Source organism: Salvelinus fontinalis, chromosome 26 (genome assembly GCF_029448725.1).
Source record: "Salvelinus fontinalis isolate EN_2023a chromosome 26, ASM2944872v1, whole genome shotgun sequence".
Taxonomy (NCBI): domain Eukaryota; kingdom Metazoa; phylum Chordata; class Actinopteri; order Salmoniformes; family Salmonidae; genus Salvelinus; species Salvelinus fontinalis.
In genome coordinates, this window is record NC_074690.1 from 12,716,602 (window position 1) to 12,736,227 (window position 19,626).

General features: G+C 43.1%; 1 protein-coding gene across 1 annotated transcript in view; it reads right to left on the bottom strand.

Moving 5' to 3' along the window:
* Nucleotides 1–1,803: 1,803 nt before the first annotated feature.
* LOC129823658 (neuropilin-1a-like) overlaps nucleotides 1,804–19,626 on the bottom strand; it is a 71,623-nt gene continuing 53,800 nt past the window's right edge. Inside the window, exons 13-18 of the mRNA XM_055882539.1 lie at nucleotides 18,691–18,738; nucleotides 17,550–17,696; nucleotides 17,081–17,424; nucleotides 16,347–16,440; nucleotides 4,835–4,888; nucleotides 1,804–4,505 (exon numbers count right to left, since the gene is read on the bottom strand). Coding sequence (XP_055738514.1) covers nucleotides 4,216–4,505; nucleotides 4,835–4,888; nucleotides 16,347–16,440; nucleotides 17,081–17,424; nucleotides 17,550–17,696; nucleotides 18,691–18,738 — 977 coding nt within the window. The 3' untranslated portion in view covers nucleotides 1,804–4,215. The remainder of the gene's footprint in view (nucleotides 4,506–4,834; nucleotides 4,889–16,346; nucleotides 16,441–17,080; nucleotides 17,425–17,549; nucleotides 17,697–18,690; nucleotides 18,739–19,626) is intronic.

The window sequence follows — 19,626 nt, forward strand, 5'->3', positions numbered from 1 at the left end:
TTATGGAGGTCTACCATTTTCTTCTGATGTCTTGGCTGATTTCTTTTGATTTTCCACTGATGTCAAGCAAAGAGGCAGTGAGTTGGAAGGTAGGCCTTGATATACATCCACAGGTACACCTCCAATTGACTCAAATGATGTCAATTAGCCTATCAGAAGCTTCTAAAACCATGACATAATTTTCTGGAATTTTCCAAGCTGTTTAGTAAATGTAAACTTCTGACCCACTGGAATTGTGATACAGTGAATTATAAGTGAAATAATCTGTCTGTAAACAATTGTTGGAAAAATGACATGTGTCATGCACAAAGTAGATGTCCTAACCGACTTGCCAAAACTATAGTTTGTTAACAATAAATTTGTGGAGTGGTTGAAAAACGAGTGTTAATGACTCCAACCTAAGTGTTTGTAAACTTCCGACTTCAATTGTATATAGTGGATACAACCATCCCAGCTCTGCAGATTTTGCTGAGAATAGACAGAATCATTACATCGTTTTGGTACTGTCCATATGTAGCTTGTTTTTGGTCGCAGGTTCAGGAATGGCTGAAGAATTGTAACATTTACCTGGAGCTAACTCTGCAAATAGCACTGCTGGGTGATTTAAAAAGTCATAGTCAATCGATCAATAATGTAATACTCTTAGCAAAAATGTTTATCTTTAATTTACAATATGTAGAATCTATGAGAAAAGAACGGTTCAGAACTTTTGAGAAACATCACAGCACAGTTGAAAAATATATGGCAAATAGAATTTGGGTAGTTCGAGGACATTTCTAATTTGAGTCTTGAGCTGAAAAAGCTTAATAACCTCTGGTCTATGGTGATATGAAGAATAGCTCTATGTCTGATAGCTCTGTGGTGATATGAAGAATAGCTCTATGTCTGATAGCTCTATGGTGATATGAAGAATAGCTCTATGTCTGATAGGTCTATGGTGATATGAAGAATAGCTCTATGTCTGATAGCTCTGTGGTGATATGAAGAATAGCTCTATGTCTGATAGGTCTATGGTGATATGAAGAATAGCTCTATGTCTGATAGGTCTATGGTGATATGAAGAATAGCTCTATGTCTGATAGCTCTGTGGTGATATGAAGAATAGCTCTATGTCTGATAGCTCTATGGTGATATGAAGAATAGCTCTATGTCTGATAGCTCTGTGGTGATATGAAGAATAGCTCTATGTCTGATAGCTCTATGGTGATATGAAGAATAGCTCTATGTCTGATAGCTCTGTGGTGATATGAAGAATAGCTCTATGTCTGATAGCTCTATGGTGATATGAAGAATAGCTCTATGTCTGATAGGTCTATGGTGATATGAAGAATAGCTCTATGTCTGATAGCTCTGTGGTGATATGAAGAATAGCTCTATGTCTGATAGCTCTGTGGTGATATGAAGAATAGCTTTATGTCTGATAGCTCTATGGTGATGGTGGCTTTATCAGGACATTTCACCCTAACCACACGTCTTCTTCGCACATTGGTACAGTATCTCTACCCGTAAACAACTATACATTACAGGAACTGAGTTGTGCTGGTAATTCACTGTATTTGATAATGTAATACCCTAATAACTTTATGTGTGAGAAACTGTAACACACGGACAATGCACAGGATTACTTGATTTGTTGCTATTGATTTGGAGTGGCCCGTCACGTGCAGCATTCTATACAACACCGTCCTCCAGTGTTCAATGTGGATATAACAAAAGACACATTAAAAGGGTACAACTTTGGGTATATGATGGGGAAAATACACAATTATCACTTTCTAAACCAAAACAACTTGAAATAGTTAATCTTATTCAAACATTTATTTGATCCAATTCTTTGGAATGTAGTAGTCATTGATCAGAGTCAGAAACAACATAGACAGATGGGTAGAAGCTGACCAGGGAGTCAAATGGCACCCTATTCCCTACACCGTGCACTACCTTTGACCAGAGCCCTATGGGTGCACTATATAGGGAATAGGGACATTTGGGACGGAGTCCAAGTAAAGAAACATTACTTGAGTCATTAAGGCCTCAACTGCTAACTTCTTTTTTTCTTTTTTATCTGGGACGGCAAATTACAGAAGCAGTATTGAAAATCAAACATTTTGTAGAAAAAAAATGGCACAGACATTTGTGACAGTACAAAAAACACAAGGTGATATAACATACCAAGTTAAACATTACGTAAGTAAAGATACATGTATAGCTTTTTCAATAATGAAAAACATCTCCATAATTGTACATTTCAGAACTATATCATCTGAAACCATATAAAAGAGTTATCTGTAACACTGTCTTATCCTTCTTTTGCTTTCTTTCTCTTTTTTCACAAGTCAATATCATAAACAACACAAAGATCTTTTAAACATATCAGTGCAACATTGTTTTCACATCTATTGCTGCAGCATCCTTTCCTATTGACGAAGACTACACCAAAACATTATGCCTTAACAAGTGGTGGAACCATACAAATAGAATGACTCATTTAAATTCCAATCATTCTAATCCTATGGAATGTGGAATACTGTTATGAGCTCGAAGCAGAGCTATGAAACATCTGTTTAACTAGCTACCCCGCATGAAGAAAACATGAAAGAATCTAAACATAGAAGCTCATAGACCCCGGCGGAAGGAATAAACAGCATAGCTACATCACATCCATTGATTAAACCATGGATCTATGTCTTCGCCATTTTATACAGTACTTTGTTTTGTCTGAACTCTTCACATGAACATTCAATACAGACAAAAAGGAGAGCAAAGAGGATGTAGGCTACAGTACATGAAAACAGCATGACGTCATAAGAGTCTCTTTCATTCTATCAAGGGCCATCATTCCACCACAGAGATGTAGGGCCGGTTTCCCAGACATAGATTAAGCCTAGTCCAGGACTTGAAAGCATTCTCAACGAGATTCTGAATCTATGTCTGAGAAACTGGCCCATAATGTCCCAGGTATTGTCATAGCACTGTGATTGCATTTTCTTCGTAGAGATGCTTCAGCCGCCCAGTCTGTTGTCTGAATACGTCCTAAATACCACCATATTCCATATATAGTACACTACTTTTATATAGCCCATAGGGCTCTGGTCAAAAGTAATGCACTCTTTAGGGAATAGGGTGCCATTTGACACTTCTTCACTCTCTCCTTGTTAGGCCTTTGTAACCAATTGTTGCCCCTATTAATAAGGCTCAATACTGATGATCATGGCTGAATCTGAACATCTCTCAAAAGGCCATAACCATTGGCTATAATAACCCTCATTTCCCAGGCAGCATTGGGAGAGCACCAATGGAACATAACAACACAAAATGCCTATTACATACATGATGACAGCCAGATAACATTGCCTATGATACATAAACCACAAAGAAAGGATACTGCAGCATTTTGTCTCTTTTTATAAAGGCGCTCAAATATATTAAAACCTATGTACAATAAGTTGGATGTGTCATGTGCTATGGAGGGATGGCATGGAATCCTGCCAATCTGACCCTGCTCTACCAACCTAACATACTGCTATGATCAGAACAGAATCAGTGGAGAAAAGGCAACAGAAACTTTCAAAAAGGCACTGTGGAACTAGACACAGGTCTAGGGCCAGGGCAAGCACCCTCTGGATGCATACACACATGCATACACATACACTTGCTCACGCACGCACACGTACATGCACGCACACACACACAAACAAGATGCACAAATCGATGCAGACATACAAACTGATAACATGACCAGCCGAAGAGCCACGCATCAGGATAGTGAATATACGTTTCTATGCTATTTCTGTGAAATAATAATGACCTCTGATGAAAAATAAAATATCCTATCCTTCCAGAAGAAAAATAACAAAAACATGATAAATACTTCCATCTCAATTGGTCTCATCACCAGCATCTGATTACAGAAAAACAAAGCACGTCGCAAAACAAACAAAAAACTAAAGAATCATTTTTGCTGTACACGTTTTATTATACACAGTGCCCACTACGGGTAGGTTCCTTTCACTGCAGCTCCTGAGAATAGCATGGCTCAGTCACAACCTCCCACCATCACTAAAGCCAGCTGCATCCCAAATGCCACCCTATCCCCTACATAGTGCACTATATAAGGAATAGGATAACACTTGAGTCACAACTCACAACCCTCCGTCCGGTGGTCTAGTTCCTCCAGCTATGAGGCTGCTTGTGTTCTCTTCCCTCAGAGGATGACGCTCACGCCTCTGAGTAGCTGTTCTGTGCATTTAGCTTGCTGTCCTTCTTTAGCTTGACGCCGTCCACCAGCTCAAAGTTATAGTTCTCCAGAGCCGACAAGTTCCTGCTGTCGGACATGTGGCCGTGCGAGCAGGCACAGTAGAGGACAACACCACAGATGGCTCCCAGGAAAACCCCCAGAGCGCTCATAGCGATGATGGTGATGAGAATGGGGTCCAGGGTTTTCAGCATGTTGCCTGGGCCACCCAGCTCGCTATTCTCCACTTCCTCTGGGTAGTAGGGGTCCATCGCTGAAATAGAGATGGAAAAGAAACACTTTAGTAGCCTGGGGTGGTCTAGACTAGCAGTTACTCCTGCTGCCTTCAAAGCACACATGTACTGTATGCCAATGCTGGCATGGGTTTGAATCTGTCCCACGCCCTTCTAAAACAGCATCTCTCCTCTTTACTTTCTTGTCCCTCTTCACTTTAGTTGTTAAGGATGGAAGATCCTTAAAAAAAACTTTAACAGCTGGATACATACAGTATATGGCCTAGCATGAGCTCGAATTTAGAGAGTTAGAGATTTAAAAAATATATATATATTACAAGCTCAATGAGCAGTGAGGTACTGCACTCACGGTATATGCAGATCTCTGTTGGCTGGGACGTAGGAGCCTCTGGTATATCTGGATCTGGAGGAGAAACAAAGTTGTTCTACATCATAAGCAGGATCAGTATTGTAACAAACTACCATTCTGGTTACCTTCCCAAAGATGTCCAGAAGTCCTGGTTGAAGGATTTCATATTTCCTGCCTGTTCCCTTCCAATAGGATTTGCAACCTTAGCAGAGTCAAGGTGGGCAGTGACTAGGGTTGATGGGTGGGAACCCGATTACCGAGATTTACCGGGATTTACAGCCCAAAACCGCTCCCTTTTCGCGGAATAAATAGCTGCGAGAATCCGGTCAATTATAATAAATTATTTATATACAGCATGGCGTGAAATTGAACTGTTAAATGATATGCAATGTTTAAATCTGGCTTCTCTGCGGCCTCTGCATGATGAATCATCAATGCTCAGGGTGGGGACAGACAGCCCATCTCACAGCACTCTCTCGCAGTCTTGAGCACTCTCTCCATTAACTCCACCCAAAATAGATGATCCTGTTCTAGATTGATATATACACTGCTCAAAAAAATAAAGGGAACACTTAAACAACACAATGTAACTCCAAGTCAATCACACTTCTGTGAAATCAAACTGTCCACTTAGGAAGCAACACTGATTGACAATAAATTTCACATGCTGTTGTGCAAATGGAATAGACAAAAGGTGGAAATTATAGGCAATTAGCAAGACACCCCCCAAAACAGGAGTGATTCTGCAGGTGGTGGCCACAGACCACTTCTCAGTTCCTATGCTTCATGGCTGATGTTTTGGTCACTTTTGAATGCTGGCGGTGCTCTCACTCTAGTGGTAGCATGAGACGGAGTCTACAACCCACACAAGTGGCTCAGGTAGTGCAGTTCATCCAGGATGGCACATCAATGCGAACTGTGGCAAAAAGGTTTGCTGTGTCTGTCAGCGTAGTGTCCAGAGCATGCAGGCGCTACCAGGAGACAGGCCAGTACATCAGGAGACGTGGAGGAGGCCGTAGGAGAGCAACAACCCAGCAGCAGGACCGGTACCTCCGCCTTAGTGCAAGGAGGTGCACTGCCAGAGACCTGCAAAATGACCTCCAGCGGGCCACAAATGTGCATGTGTCAGCATATGGTCTCACAAGGGGTCTGAGGATCTCATCTCGGTACCTAATGGCAGTCAGGCTACCTCTGGCGAGCACATGGAGGGCTGTGCGGCCCCACAAAGAAATGCCACCCCACACCATGACTGACCCATCGCCAAACCGGTCATGCTGGAGGATGTTGCAGGCAGCAGAACGTTCTCCACGGCGTCTCCAGACTGTGTCACATGTGCTCATGTGCTCAGTGTGAACCTGCTTTCATCTGTGAAGAGCACAGGGCGCCAGTGGCGAATTTGCCAATCTTGGTGTTCTCTGGCAAATGCCAAACGTCCTGCACGGTGTTGGGCTGTAAGCACAACCCCCACCTGTGGACGTCAGGCCCTCATACCACCCTCATGGAGTCTGTTTCTGACCGTTTGAGGAGACACATGCACATTTGTGGCCTGCTGGAGGTCATTTTGCAGGGCGCTGGCAGTGCACCTCCTTGCACAAAGGCGGAGGTAGCGGTCCTGCTGCTGGGTTGTTGCCCTCCTACGGCCTCCTCCACGTCTCCTGATGTACTGGCCTGTCTCCTGGTAGCGCCTGCATGCTCTGGACACTACGCTGACAGACACAGCAAACCTTTTTGCCACAGTTCGCATTGATGTGCCATCCTGGATGAACTGCACTACCTGAGCCACTTGTGTGGGTTGTAGACTCCGTCTCATGCTACCACTAGAATGAGAGCACCGCCAGCATTCAAAAGTGACCAAAACATCAGCCAGGAAGCATAGGAACTGAGAAGTGGTCTGTGGTCACCACCTGCAGAATCACTCCTGTTTTGGGGGGTGTCTTGCTAATTGCCTATAATTTCCACCTTTTGTCTATTCCATTTGTACAACAGCATGTGAAATTTATTGTCAATCAGTGTTGCTTCCTAAGTGGACAGTTTGATTTCACAGAAGTGTGATTGACTTGGAGTTACATTGTGTTGTTTAAGTGTTCCCTTTATTTTTTTGAGCAGTGTATATATTTTTTTATTTAACCAGGTAGACTAGTTGAGAACAAGTTTTCATTTACAACTGTGACCTGGCCAAGATAAAGCAAAACAGTGCGACACAAACAACACAGAGTTACATATGGAATAAACAAACGTACAGTCAATAATACAATAGACAAATCTATATGTGTGTGCAAATGTAGTAAGATTAGGGAGGTAAGGCAATAAATAGGCCATAGTGGCAAAATAATTACAATTTAGCATTAACACTGGAGTGATAGATGTGCAGATGATGATGTGCAGGTAGAGATACTGGGGTGCAAAAGAGCAAAAATAAATAACAATATGGGGATGAGGGTAGTTGGATGGGCTATTTACAGATGGGCTGTGTGCAGGTGCAGTGATCGGTAAGCTGCTCTGACAGCTGATACTTAAAGTTAGTGAGGGAGATATAAGTCTCCAGCTTATATCTGCAAGATTTTTGCAGTTCGTTCCAGTCATTGACAGGAGATAACTGGAGGGAAAGGCGGCCAAATGAGTAGTTGGTTTTGAGGATGACCAGTGAAATATACCTGCTGGAGCGCGTGCTACGGGTGGGTGTTGCTATGGTGACCAGTGAGCTGCGATAAGGCGGGGCTTTACCTAGCAAAGACTTATAGATGACCTGGAGCCAGTGGGTTTGGCGACGTGGTCCCGTGTGGCTCAGTTGGTAGAGCATGGCGCTTGCAACGCCAGGGTTGTGGGTTCATTTCCCACGGGGGACCAGGATGAATATGTATGAACTTTCCAATTTGTAAGTTGCTCTGGATAAGAGCGTCTGCTAAATGACTTAAATGTAAATGAATATGAAGCGAGGGCCAGCCAACGAGAGCATACAGGTCGCAGTGGTGGGTAGTATATGGAGCTTTGGTGACAAAAACGGATGGCACTGTGATAGACTACTTCCAATTTGCTGAGTAGAGTGTTGGAGGCTATTTTGTAAATGACATCGCCGAAGTAAAAGATTGGTAGGATAGTCAGTTTTACGAGGGTACATTCAATTCACATTTCCACAAACTTCAAAGTGTTTCCTTTCAGATGGTACCAATAATATGCATATCCTTGCTTCAGGGCCTGAGCTACAGGCAGTTAGATTTGGGTATGTCATTTAGGGAAAAATGTTTTTAAAAAAGGGGGCTATCTGTAAAAAGTTTTTAACACAGTGTCTAAAGAAGGGCTAGAAGTATACAGAATGGTGTCGTCTGCGTAGAGGTGGATCAGAGAATCACCAGCATCAAGAGCGACATCATTGATATATACAGAGAAAATAGTCTGCCCGAGAATTGAACCCTGTGGCACACCCATAGAGACTACCAGAGGTCCGGACAACAGGCCCTCCGATTTGACACACTGAACTCTATCTGAGAAGTATTTGGTGAACCAGGCAAGGCAGTCATTTGAGAAACCAAGGCTGTTGAGTCTGCCGATAAGAATGCAGTGATTGGGCCTCCCGGGTGGCGCAGTGGTCTAGGGCACTGCATCGCAGTGCTAACTGCGCCACCAGAGTCTCTGGGTTCGCACCCAGGCTCTGTCGCAGCCGGCCGCGACCGGGAGGTCCGTGGGGCGACGCACAATTGGCATAGCGTCGTCCGGGGTAGGGAGGGTTTGGCCGGTAGGGATATCCTTGTCTCATCGCGCTCCAGCGACTCCTGTGGCGGGCCGGGCACAGTGCGCGCCAACCAAGGGGGCCAGGTACATGGTGTTTCCTCCGACACATTGGTGCGGCTGGCTTCCGGGTTGGAGGCACGCTGTGTTAAGAAGCAGTACGGCTGGTTGGGTTGTGCTTCGGAGGACGCATGGCTTTCGACCTTCGTCTCTCCCGAGCCCGTACGGGAGTTGTAGCGATGAGACAAGGTAGTAATTACTAGCGATTGGATACCACGAAAATTGGGGAGAAAATGGGATAAAAAAAATAAAAAATAAAAAAAAATAAGAATGCAGTGATTGACAAAGTCGAAAACCTTGGCCAGGTCGATGAAGACGGCTGCACAGTACTGTCTTTTATCGATGGCCGTTATGATATCGTTTAGGACCTTGAGCGTGGCTGAGGTGGACCCATGACCAGCTATAAACCCAGATTGCATAGCGGAGAAGGTACGGAGGGATTCGAAATGGTTGGGGATCTGTTTGTTAACTTGGATTTCGAAGACTTAAGAAAGGCAGGGCAGGATAGATATAGGTCTGTAACAGTTTGGGTCTAGAGTGTCTCCCCTTTGAAGAGGGGGATGACCACAGCAGCTTTCCAATCTTTAGGAATCTCAGATGATACGAAAGAGAGGTTGAACAGGCTAGTAATAGGGGTTGCAACAATTGCGGCGGATAATATTAGAAAGAGAGGGTCCAGATTATCTAGCCCAGCTGATTTGTAGGGGTCCAGATTTTGCAGATATTCCAGAACATCAGCTATCTGAATTTGAGTGAAGGAGGAGCAGGGCGCTTGGGCAAGTTTCTGTGGGGGTTGCAGAGCTGTTGGCCTGGGTAGGTGTAGCCAGGTGGAAAGCATGGCCAGCCATAGAAAAATGCTTATTGAAATTCTTGATTATTGTAGATTTATCGGTGGTGACAGTGTTTCCTAGCCTCAGTGTAGGGGGCAGCTGGGAGGAGGTACTCTTATTCTCCATGGACTTTACAGTGTCCGAAAAACTTTTGGAATATTTTGCAACAGGATGCAAATTTCTGTTTGAAAAAGCTAGACTTTGCTTTCCTAACTGACTGTGTATACTGGTTCCTAACTTCCCTGAAAAGTTGCATATCGCGAGGGCTATTCAATGCTAATGCAGTACGCCACAGGATGTTTATGTATTGGTCAAGGGCAGTCAAGTCTGGAGTAAACCAAGGGCTATACAGTTGAAGTCAGAAGTTTACATACACTTAGGTTGGAGTCATTAAAACTTGTTTTTCAACCATTCCACAGATTTCTTGTTAACAAACTATAGTTTTGGCAAGTCGGTTAGGACATCTACTTTGTGCATGACACAAGTTATTTTTCCAACAATTGTTTACAGACAGACTATTTCACTTATAATTCACTGTATCACAATTCCATTGGGTCAGAAGTTTACATACACTAAATTGACTGTGCCTTTAAACAGCTTGGAAAATTACAGAAAATTATGTCATGGCTTTAGAAGCTTCTGACAGGCTAATTGACATCATTTGAGTCAATTGGAGGTGTACCTGTGGATGTATTTCAAGGCCTACCTTCAAACTCAGTGCCTCTTTGCTTGACATCATGGGGAAATCAAAATAAATCAACCAAGACCTCAGCAAAAAAATGTGTAGACCTCCACAAGTCTGGTTCATCCTTGGAACAATTTCCAAACGCCTGAAGGTACCACGTTCATCTGTACAAACAATAGTATGCAAGTATAAACACCATGGGACCACGCAGCCATCACACCGCTCAGGAAGGAGACACGTTCTGTCTCCTAGAGATGAACATACTTTGGTGCGAAAAGTGCAAATCAATCCCAGAACAACAGCAAAGGACCTTGTGAAGATGCTGGAGGAAACAGGTACAAAAGTATCTATATTCACAGTCAAACGAGTCCTATATCGACATAACTTGAAAGGCCGCTCAGCATGGAAGAAGTCACTGCTCCAAAACCGCATAATTTTTTTTTTTAAAGCCAGACTACTGCTTGCTACTGCGCATATCGTACTTTTTGGAGAAATGTCCTCTGGTCTGATGAAACAAAAATATAACTTTTTGACCATAATGACCATTGTTATGTTAGGAGGAAAAGGGGGAGGCTTGCAAGCCGAAGAACACCATCCCAACCGTGAAGATCGGGGGTGGCAAAGTCAAGGTCTTGGAGTGGCCATCACAAAGCCCTGACCTCAATTCCATAGAAAATTTGTGGGCAGAACTGAAAAAACGTGTGCGAGCAAGGAGGCCTACAAACCTGACTCAGTTACACCACCTCTGTCACGAGGAATGGGCCAAAATTCACCCAACTTATTGTGGGAAGCTTGTGGATGGCTACCTGAAAGTTTGACAAACTTTAATCAATTTAAAGGCAATGCTACCAAATACTAATTGAGTATATGTAAACTTCTGACCCATTGGGAATGTGATAAAAGAAATAAAAGCTGAAATAAATCATTCTCTCTACTATTATTCTGACATTTCACATTCTTAAAATAAAGTGGTGATCCTAACTGACCTAAGACAGGCAATTTTTACTAGGATTAAATGTCAGGAATTGTGAAAAACGGAGTTTAAATGTATTTGGCTAAGGTGTATGTAAACTTCCGACTTCAACTGTCTGTTCTTAGTTCTACATTTTTGAATGGGGCATGCTTATTTAGGTTGGTGAGAAAAGCAGGCATCCTCTACTGACGGGATGAGGTCAATATCCTTCCAGGATACCCGGGCTGGGTCGATTAGTAAGGCCTGCTCGCTGAAGTGTTTTCGGGAGCTTTTGGCATTGATGAGGGGTGGTCGTTTGATCGTGGACCCATTACGGATGCAGGGAATGATGTAATGATTGTTGAGATCCTGGTTGAAGACAGCATAGGTGTATTTAGAGGGCAAGTTGGTCAGGATGATATCTATGAGGGTTCCCGTGTTTACGGATTTAGGGTTGTACCTGGTAGGTTCTTTGATAATTTGTGTGAGATTGAGGGCATCTAGCTTAGATTGTAGGACGGCCGGGGTGTTAAGCATATCCCAGTTTAGGTCACCTAACAGTACAAACTCTGAAGATAGATGGGGGGCAATCAATTCACATATGGTATCCAGGGCACAGCTGGGGGATGAAGAGGGTCTATAACAAGCGGCAACAGTGAGAGACTTATTTCTGGAAAGGATTCAGACACGACTAGGACATCCGGGTTTGAGGAGTGTGCTAAAGCAGTGAATAAAACGAACTTAGGGAGGAGGCTTCTGACGTTAACATGCATGAAACCAAGGCTTTTACGGTTACAGAAGTCAATAAATGAGAGCACCTGGGGAATAGGTGTGGTACTGGGGGCTACAGGGCCTGGGTTAACCTCTACATCACCAGAGGAACAGAGTAGGAGTAGGATAAGGGTACGGCTAAAGGCTATAAGAACTGGTTGTCTACTGCGTTGGGAACAGAGAATAAAAGGAGCAGATTTCTGGGCTTGGTAGAATAGATTCAGGGCATAATGTACAGACAAGGGTATGGTAGGATGTGAGTACAGTGGAGGTAAACCTAGGCGTTGAGTGACGATGAGAGAGGTTTCGTCTCTGGCGGCACCAATTAAGCCAGGTGAGGTCTCCGCATGTGTGGGGGGTGGAACAAAAGAGCTATCTAAGGCATGTTGAGCAGGACTGGGGGCTCTACAGTGAAATAAATCAATTAGAACTAGCCGAGACAGCAGTAGACAAGGCATGTTGACATTAGAGAGAGGCATAAAGCAATCACAGGTGTTGATCGGGAGAGCTAAGACAACAATGGGTTAATGGCAATGAATGGGTAGAGCAGGTTAGTTAGGTACATACAGGACCTGAGTTCGAGGCTGGGACCGACAGATAAACAAAATGAGGTACCGGGTTATTGCAACAGTCCAGGGGGCATCAGCTGTGTAGCCGAGTGATCATAGGGTCCAATGAGCAGCAATAGGTGAGTCAGGGAACCTTTCGGTAGTCACTACTACGCTAGGTGAGCGGGAGACACGGCGTTCAGAAAGCTAGCGGGCATGGGCTAGCAGATGGGTCTTCGGTGACATCTTAACAGAAAAGCCTGTTGAGACTACATCGGACGATTACGTCGGGAGACCAGTCGTGATGGATCGGCGGGGCTACGTGTCAACAATAAAGGGTCCAGGCCAATTGGCAAAAAAGGTATTGTAGTCCAAGAATTAGCTGGTATATGGGCCTAGCTCGAGGCTAGCTAAAGGCTAACTGGTGCTTGCTTCGGGACAGAGGCGTTAGCTAACAGAAGCCACTCGGTTGCAGTTAGCTAGCTGCGATGATATATAGCCCTATATATATAGATGTCCTATCCTACCTTTTTTCAATGCAGTATTAGCCTTATATTTAGCTAATTAATGATAGGTTATGCATAATAAGTTTCTAATTTATAGCCTCTGTCACTTGCGCAATACGCACAAGCCTGTGCTCCGCTGGCCTCTCTTCTTAAAAAATGCTCCTTTGCTCTTGGAGTCCCATGCAGGAAAAGCTAGACTAGAATAGCTTGCTGGACATACATTTTTTTTGCATTTCTTATACCAATAGACTACTTGAAGATGGACTCAAGCATAGCCATGGGAAGTAGGGGTGCTGAGGGTGCTGCAACACCCCCTGAAAAGTCAAAATATATTTTAATAAGAAAACAAATTGTTTTTGAAAAATATTTTTTTTTCAAGTGGTTTGTGATGATGTGATGATGTGGCTGAGTTGGTAGAGCATTGCACTTGCAATGCTAGGGTTGTGGGTTCGATTCCCATGAGGTACCAGTACAAGAAAGTAATACATGTATGCATTCACTATTGTAAGTTGCTCTGGATAAGAGTATCTACTAAAATGGAAAATGAATTAATAGACCATTTCAGTTTTCACACAGAAATAAGTTGGATTTAAAAAGTATTATCAGATTAACTGTTTTGCACAGATAATTATCAGACTCAAGTTACAAATCCTGGTAAACAATCCAATACATTTTGTTGACATTTTTTTCCCACAAAAGTAGTGCACTGGGCCTTTACTAGTCATGTATTAGCGGACTCATATAGTCTTCGGAGCGGCATATATTTATTTTCCGCTTCCCCCACGGCAAAAAAATCACAGCACCCTCACCCCCAAACTACTTCCCACGGCTATGAACTCAAGCTCTTATTTGTTGAATGTTAAATAGCCTACAGCAGTCAACAAAACTCACTGGTAGTTTGAAAGAAGAGCGAACACGCGATCGTGGTAAGCTATAGCAGTTATTTATTCAGACCCATAACCATTCAATCTTTGTGAAGTGACAGCCGTCTGCATCTAATTCTAGTCATATATTATTCAAGGATGACATTAGAATGATGAAGATACGGACAACAAAACTTGTTTCGTTTAACTGTTGAAAGTGAGGAAGGAATGAAGCAACAATAGAGAGAGAAAGAGGACGTAGGCTAATAACATTAGGGTAAATATTATGAAAGGTATATGTGTTAGCCTACTAATTATACAAATAGGTCCTAATATATTTAAAAATGTATCAAATTCGCTAGCCTATACTTGTAACTTTGTAGGCCGCATGTGCTGCACCAGAATAGTATGTTCTCTTCTGCTTTATCATGGTTTGAACGATGTGTGTAATTCCAGTCCATATAATAAAATACATTAATACAGTTCACCCTAAATATGATTAGCCTGCTGGAGCTAGTTTCATTTATTTACGCAAGAGAGCATATAGCTAGCTACATCTATGTTTTTCTTTCGTGCAAAATATGCAGTAGCCTATATTATATACAGTGCCTTCGGGATTACTCAGGCCCCTTGACTTTTTCCACATTTTGTTACATTACAGCCTAATTCTAAAATGTATTAAATCGCCCCCCCCCCCCCCTCAATCTAAACGCAATACCCCATAATGACAAACAGGTTTTGACATTTTTGATAATTTATTAAATATATAAAAATGAAAAATTACATTTACGTAAGTATTCAGACCCTTTACTCTGTACTTTGTTGAAGCACCTGTGGCGGCGATTACAGCATTGATTCTTTATGTGTATGACACTAAAAGCTTGGCACACCTGTATTTTGGAGTTTCTCCCATCCTTCTCTGCAGATTCTCTCAAGCTCTGTCAGATTGGACGGAGAGCATTGCTGCACAGCTATTTTCAGGTCTCTCTACAGAGATGTTCGATCGGTATCAAGTCCGAGCTCTGGCTGGGCCACTCAAGGACATTCAGAGACTTGTCCCGAAGCCACTCCTGCATTGTTTTGGCTGTGTGCTTAGTGTCATTGTCCCATTGGAAGGTGAACCTTACCCCCAGTCTGAGGACCTGAGCGCTCTGGAGCAGATTTTCATCAAGGATCTCTGTATTTGGCGCCATTCAACTTTGCCTCGATCCTGACAAGTCTCCCAGTCCCTGCCGCTGAAAAACATCCCCACAACATGATGCTGCCACCACCATGCGTCACTGTAGGGATGGTGCCAGGTTTCCTCCAGATGTGACTCTTGGCATTCAGGCCAAAGAGTTCAATCTTGGTTTCATCAGATCAGAGAATCTTGTTTCTCATGGTCTGAGAGTCTTTAGGTGCCTTTTGGCAAACTCCAAGCGGGCTGTCATGTGCCTTTTACTGAGGAGTGACTTCCGTCTGGCCACTCTACCATTAAGGCCCGATTGGCCTGAGTGCTGCAGAGATGGTTGGTTGTCCTTCTGGAAGGTTATCCCATGTCCACAGAGGAACTCTAGAGCTCTGTCAGAGTGACTATCGGGTTCTTGGTCACCTCCCTTGCTCCATTTGTCTTGGTGGTTCCAAACTTCTTCCATTTAAGAATGATGGAGGCCACTGTGTTCTTGGGGATCTTCAATGCTGCAGACATTTTTTGGTAGCCTTCCCCAGATCTGTGCCTCGACACAATGCTGTCTCGAAGCACTATGGACAATTCCTTCGACCTCATGACTTGGTTTCTGCTCTGACATGCACTGTCAACTGTGGGACCTTATATAGACAAATCATGTCCAATCAATTGAATTTACCACAGGTGGACTCCAATCAAGTTGTAGAAACATCTCAAGGATGATCAATGGAAACAGGATGCACCTGTGCAGAATTTCAAATCTGTAAATAAGGTATGTTTTTTTTAAATAAATAACTTTGGAAAAATTTATATATATTTTTTTTTTATGGGGTATCGTGTGTAATATTTTATCAATTTTAAAATAAGGCTGTAACGTAACAAAATGTTCTTAAATTAAACTGGTATACTTTTTTTTATATATACATTTGCAAAGATTTCTAAAAACCTGTTTTTGCTTTGTCATTATGGGGTATTGTGTCTAGATTGCTGAGGTATTTTATTATATTTAATCAATTTTAGAATAAGGCTGTAACGTAACAAAATGTGGAAAAAGTCAAGGGGTCTGAATATTTTCCGAAGGCACTGTATGCCTATTGAAAATTGTTCTATTGGATAATGGCACAATCATTTGCTCTTTTTTGGGCTTAGTCTCATTAAATGTCTTTAATGTAGGGCTCATAAAATGCATTTAATATATGGCTCATCAGGCTCAGGTAGCATCAGGCTTGAATTTTTTTAATCAAAGCTCTAATCAAATCCAGACATAGGCCTATTTATATTCTTTTGAATGGCACTTCTGGTTTTGGCGGGAAATACCGGGTCACCCGGGAAAAAAGTTATTTATTCTCAGGCTTGAACATTTGCAAAATACCAGAAAAATATTCAACACTAGCAGTGACACTTACCCTTACACTCCTCTGGTGTTAGTCCATCCAGGATCTTTATATTGTCCAGCGCGATGTGTCCTGTGCTCCTGTCTCCCACTCCCTCAATCACTATCTAGGAACAGCAACACAAACACACAGGTGAAATACTGCTATATAGTGTATTACTTTTGACTAGGGCCCATATAGTGCATTACTTTTGACCAGGGACCATACTGCTCTGTTCAAAAGTAGCACACTACTGTACATAGGGAATAGGGTGCCAATTGAAACGTAACCTAGGTCTAAGAAACTCGTAACTTAGGCCTAAGAGGCCCGTAACCTACCCGATGTAAGATCTTAATTTGATCACCCTGTTGCAGGAGACATTTCTTGCAATGCAGGACATTTAAAACTTTTAGTGTATTTGAGGTTTAAAAAGGCTTCTGAAGTTTGTAATTTCCACTTTAAAATTTCAGACTTGATTTTACCATATGAAAAAATTTATCAACCCCCCAGAAAAAGCCCATTAATTAACTTGGATGCCTGATGAAGACCTAAGGGTCAAAACGCTGTGTAAATAAAATCACCTGGGAGCATGAACAGCATTGTGCAGCGTTTTCCTTTTTTTATAGCATTTTTTATTAATTATATTACACATAATAATTCACTTTTCCTGTTGCTGCAGGATTTTTTTCCCGCTGGAGCAAACTGGCTCAAATTAAGATCCTACATCTGTTTTTCGAAGAGACTCCTAACCTAGCCTAGTGCTTTACCTCATAGGGTATGCTGGAGTGAGGCACCAACAGTCGTCCCTCCCTCCATCTGCTGCCCTGGTGTCCACTGACGGTCCAGAGTAGTGCCTCCGCCCGCCCCTCCTCTGTCTGTCTCCTCTGTTTGATGTGCAGGGTGCCAGCGTGCTCCCCGAAAATGTGGTACCAGAAGGACACACACAGGTTGGTGTCTGGGGCGGTGACAGGCAGGCTGGCTAGGCGTGCCACCCTCTCCTCCATCCTCTCCTCCACCTCCTCTACCTCTGTCTCCTCCTCCTCCTGCTCGTCCTCTTCTTCCATTTCGGTCTCAGCAGCCAGCTGCATGTAGATGAAGTTCCCTGGAACTCCTGTAGAGGGCAGTAAGAGACAAGCTAAGAGACAAGCTAAGTATTTTCTGAGTCCATGTTCATTGTGTTAGTCCTTATTTACTACAGTGTGTGTGTGCACTCTGTTCTCTTCTTCTCCCACCCACCTGTGTGGTCCAGGTTGGGCCCTTTGTGGACGGTGGGGGCCCCGCTGGTCTGAATCATCCACTCAGCACCAGTATCCTTCTCCAGTGTCCAGCCACAGAACGACGGGTTGCCCGCCCAGCCAAAGTCACAAGCAAACCACAGGTACTCTGGAAAACAGGGCAACCTTGTAAGTAACCACGCTCGTTTCCTCTGGCTGAGTAACTATTCTACACAATGTGTAAAGAGAGTGAGGTAAGGAAGTGAAAACGTGTCATTTCTCACTTCCTAATAACAATTTAAACTTCCACTACCATGAAAATACTTTCGGACTGCTGAAGCAAGCACACAATTCTTCTTAAGAAAAATGACAATTTCTAGTTTCCTTCCAGTCTTGAAGGCACTCAAACTTAGATACAGTATTTCATATTTGACTAAAGAAAGATTCACAGATCCAACACGTGTTTAGTACCAGGAGAAGGAGGAGTGAAGGGACCTTCCAGAGAGAAGGGAGGAGTGCCATCAGAACAGAACAGCGATGAAGACCAAACCATTTCCAGACCGTACACTACGAGACAGAAACCTGTTTTCCATCCCCACTATGCCAGCTCTGCACAGTAACCCTGTGGGCCCTGGGCAAAAGTAGTGCACTATAAAGGGAATAGGGGACTATTTGGGGCAAAACATTACACGGTGGCAGTGATTAACCAACGCATCCAAATGAATGCTACTGCTATGAATACAAAGAGTGTTTGTTTGGTTGTCAGGCGTTGCTGTAGCAGTCAGAGAATAAGTAACTGTTGTTTTGCCCTCTGGTTGTTGATATATGACTCCTTTCTCAGTTCATTGAGACCCAATGGTCCTGTTTCTGTAGTTCAGTTTTTTCCATCTCAAAGCCAGTTATGCACTATAAAGGGAATAGGGCGCCATTTCAAATCAAATTCCATTTGGGAGCCACCTGCTGAAAGTAGACTAATCTAGAACAGTAACGTAAATGATCCTTCTCATTTGTGCCTGGTTGCCAGATCTGTTTGTCCTTTAGCCAACTCCACTGTTGGTCTATGTCATGCCCAACATGCTAACAAACAACAGAGGAGTTGGCCAAAGCACAGAGAGAGAGAGATGGATGAAGTCAATGAGGCGGTACTTTATGGGCGTTCTCACCTGGCACAAGTTCTTCCTCCAGGGTTGGGTCTGCCAATGTGGTGCCACCTGTCAGACACAGACGGGCACAGTCAGGGATGCAAACAAAATAGATCCTGTAGATAGATAGAGGTTGTTATCGGAGAAAGAGGGATGGAGAGAGAGAGGTCATGAGCAGATGAGCTCCCACATTGTTCAGCATGTTTTAAAAAATTGTTACATTTAGAGTTAGACAAACTTCGATTTTTTTGTCAGAGACATATACAGGATGCTACCCTAAGCAACATAACCTCCACTCCAAATCAAAACTCCAAACCTACAACCTGATTTTGGACGGAATTACCTGGAATGCTTCCTACACCCAAGGATTATTATTCCCAAACTGTACAGAAAATGCTCTGTCAAACAAACAGAAACCTGAAAACACCATCCAACCTGGAACTGAGTGAGTCATGCTTATTCTAAAGCTATTTTTTACTTTCAAAAGCCAAGAAGAAAAATACATTACAATGATATATTTTACTTTATAAGGACTGACTGCTAATGCTACCAAGCTTGCTAGGACAAAGAGATACAACTTCAATTATCACTGATGTGTGAAGCGAGAGGTGTCAAAGCCCTTGAGCCCAACAATGGCAGGAGAGCCCCAACCAAATGGAGAGGCCTTAGAAGCACCCTCCTGCTGTTCAGAGGTAATTCAAATACAGTACCCTTTGAATGTAAGGAATAATAAGACAAGAAGATAGTATAAAATGAAGCTCCTTATGCAAAATCAAGAGACACTTTTTGCTGACTATTATAAAAATTGGAAATTAAGCAACCTTATCTTCCACACAGACCATCCCCTGGCATGGTGCAGTGCTATACTAACCAGACCATCCCCTGGCATGGTGCAGTGCTATACTAACCAGACCATCCCCTGGCATGGTGCAGTGCTATACTAACCAGACCATCCCC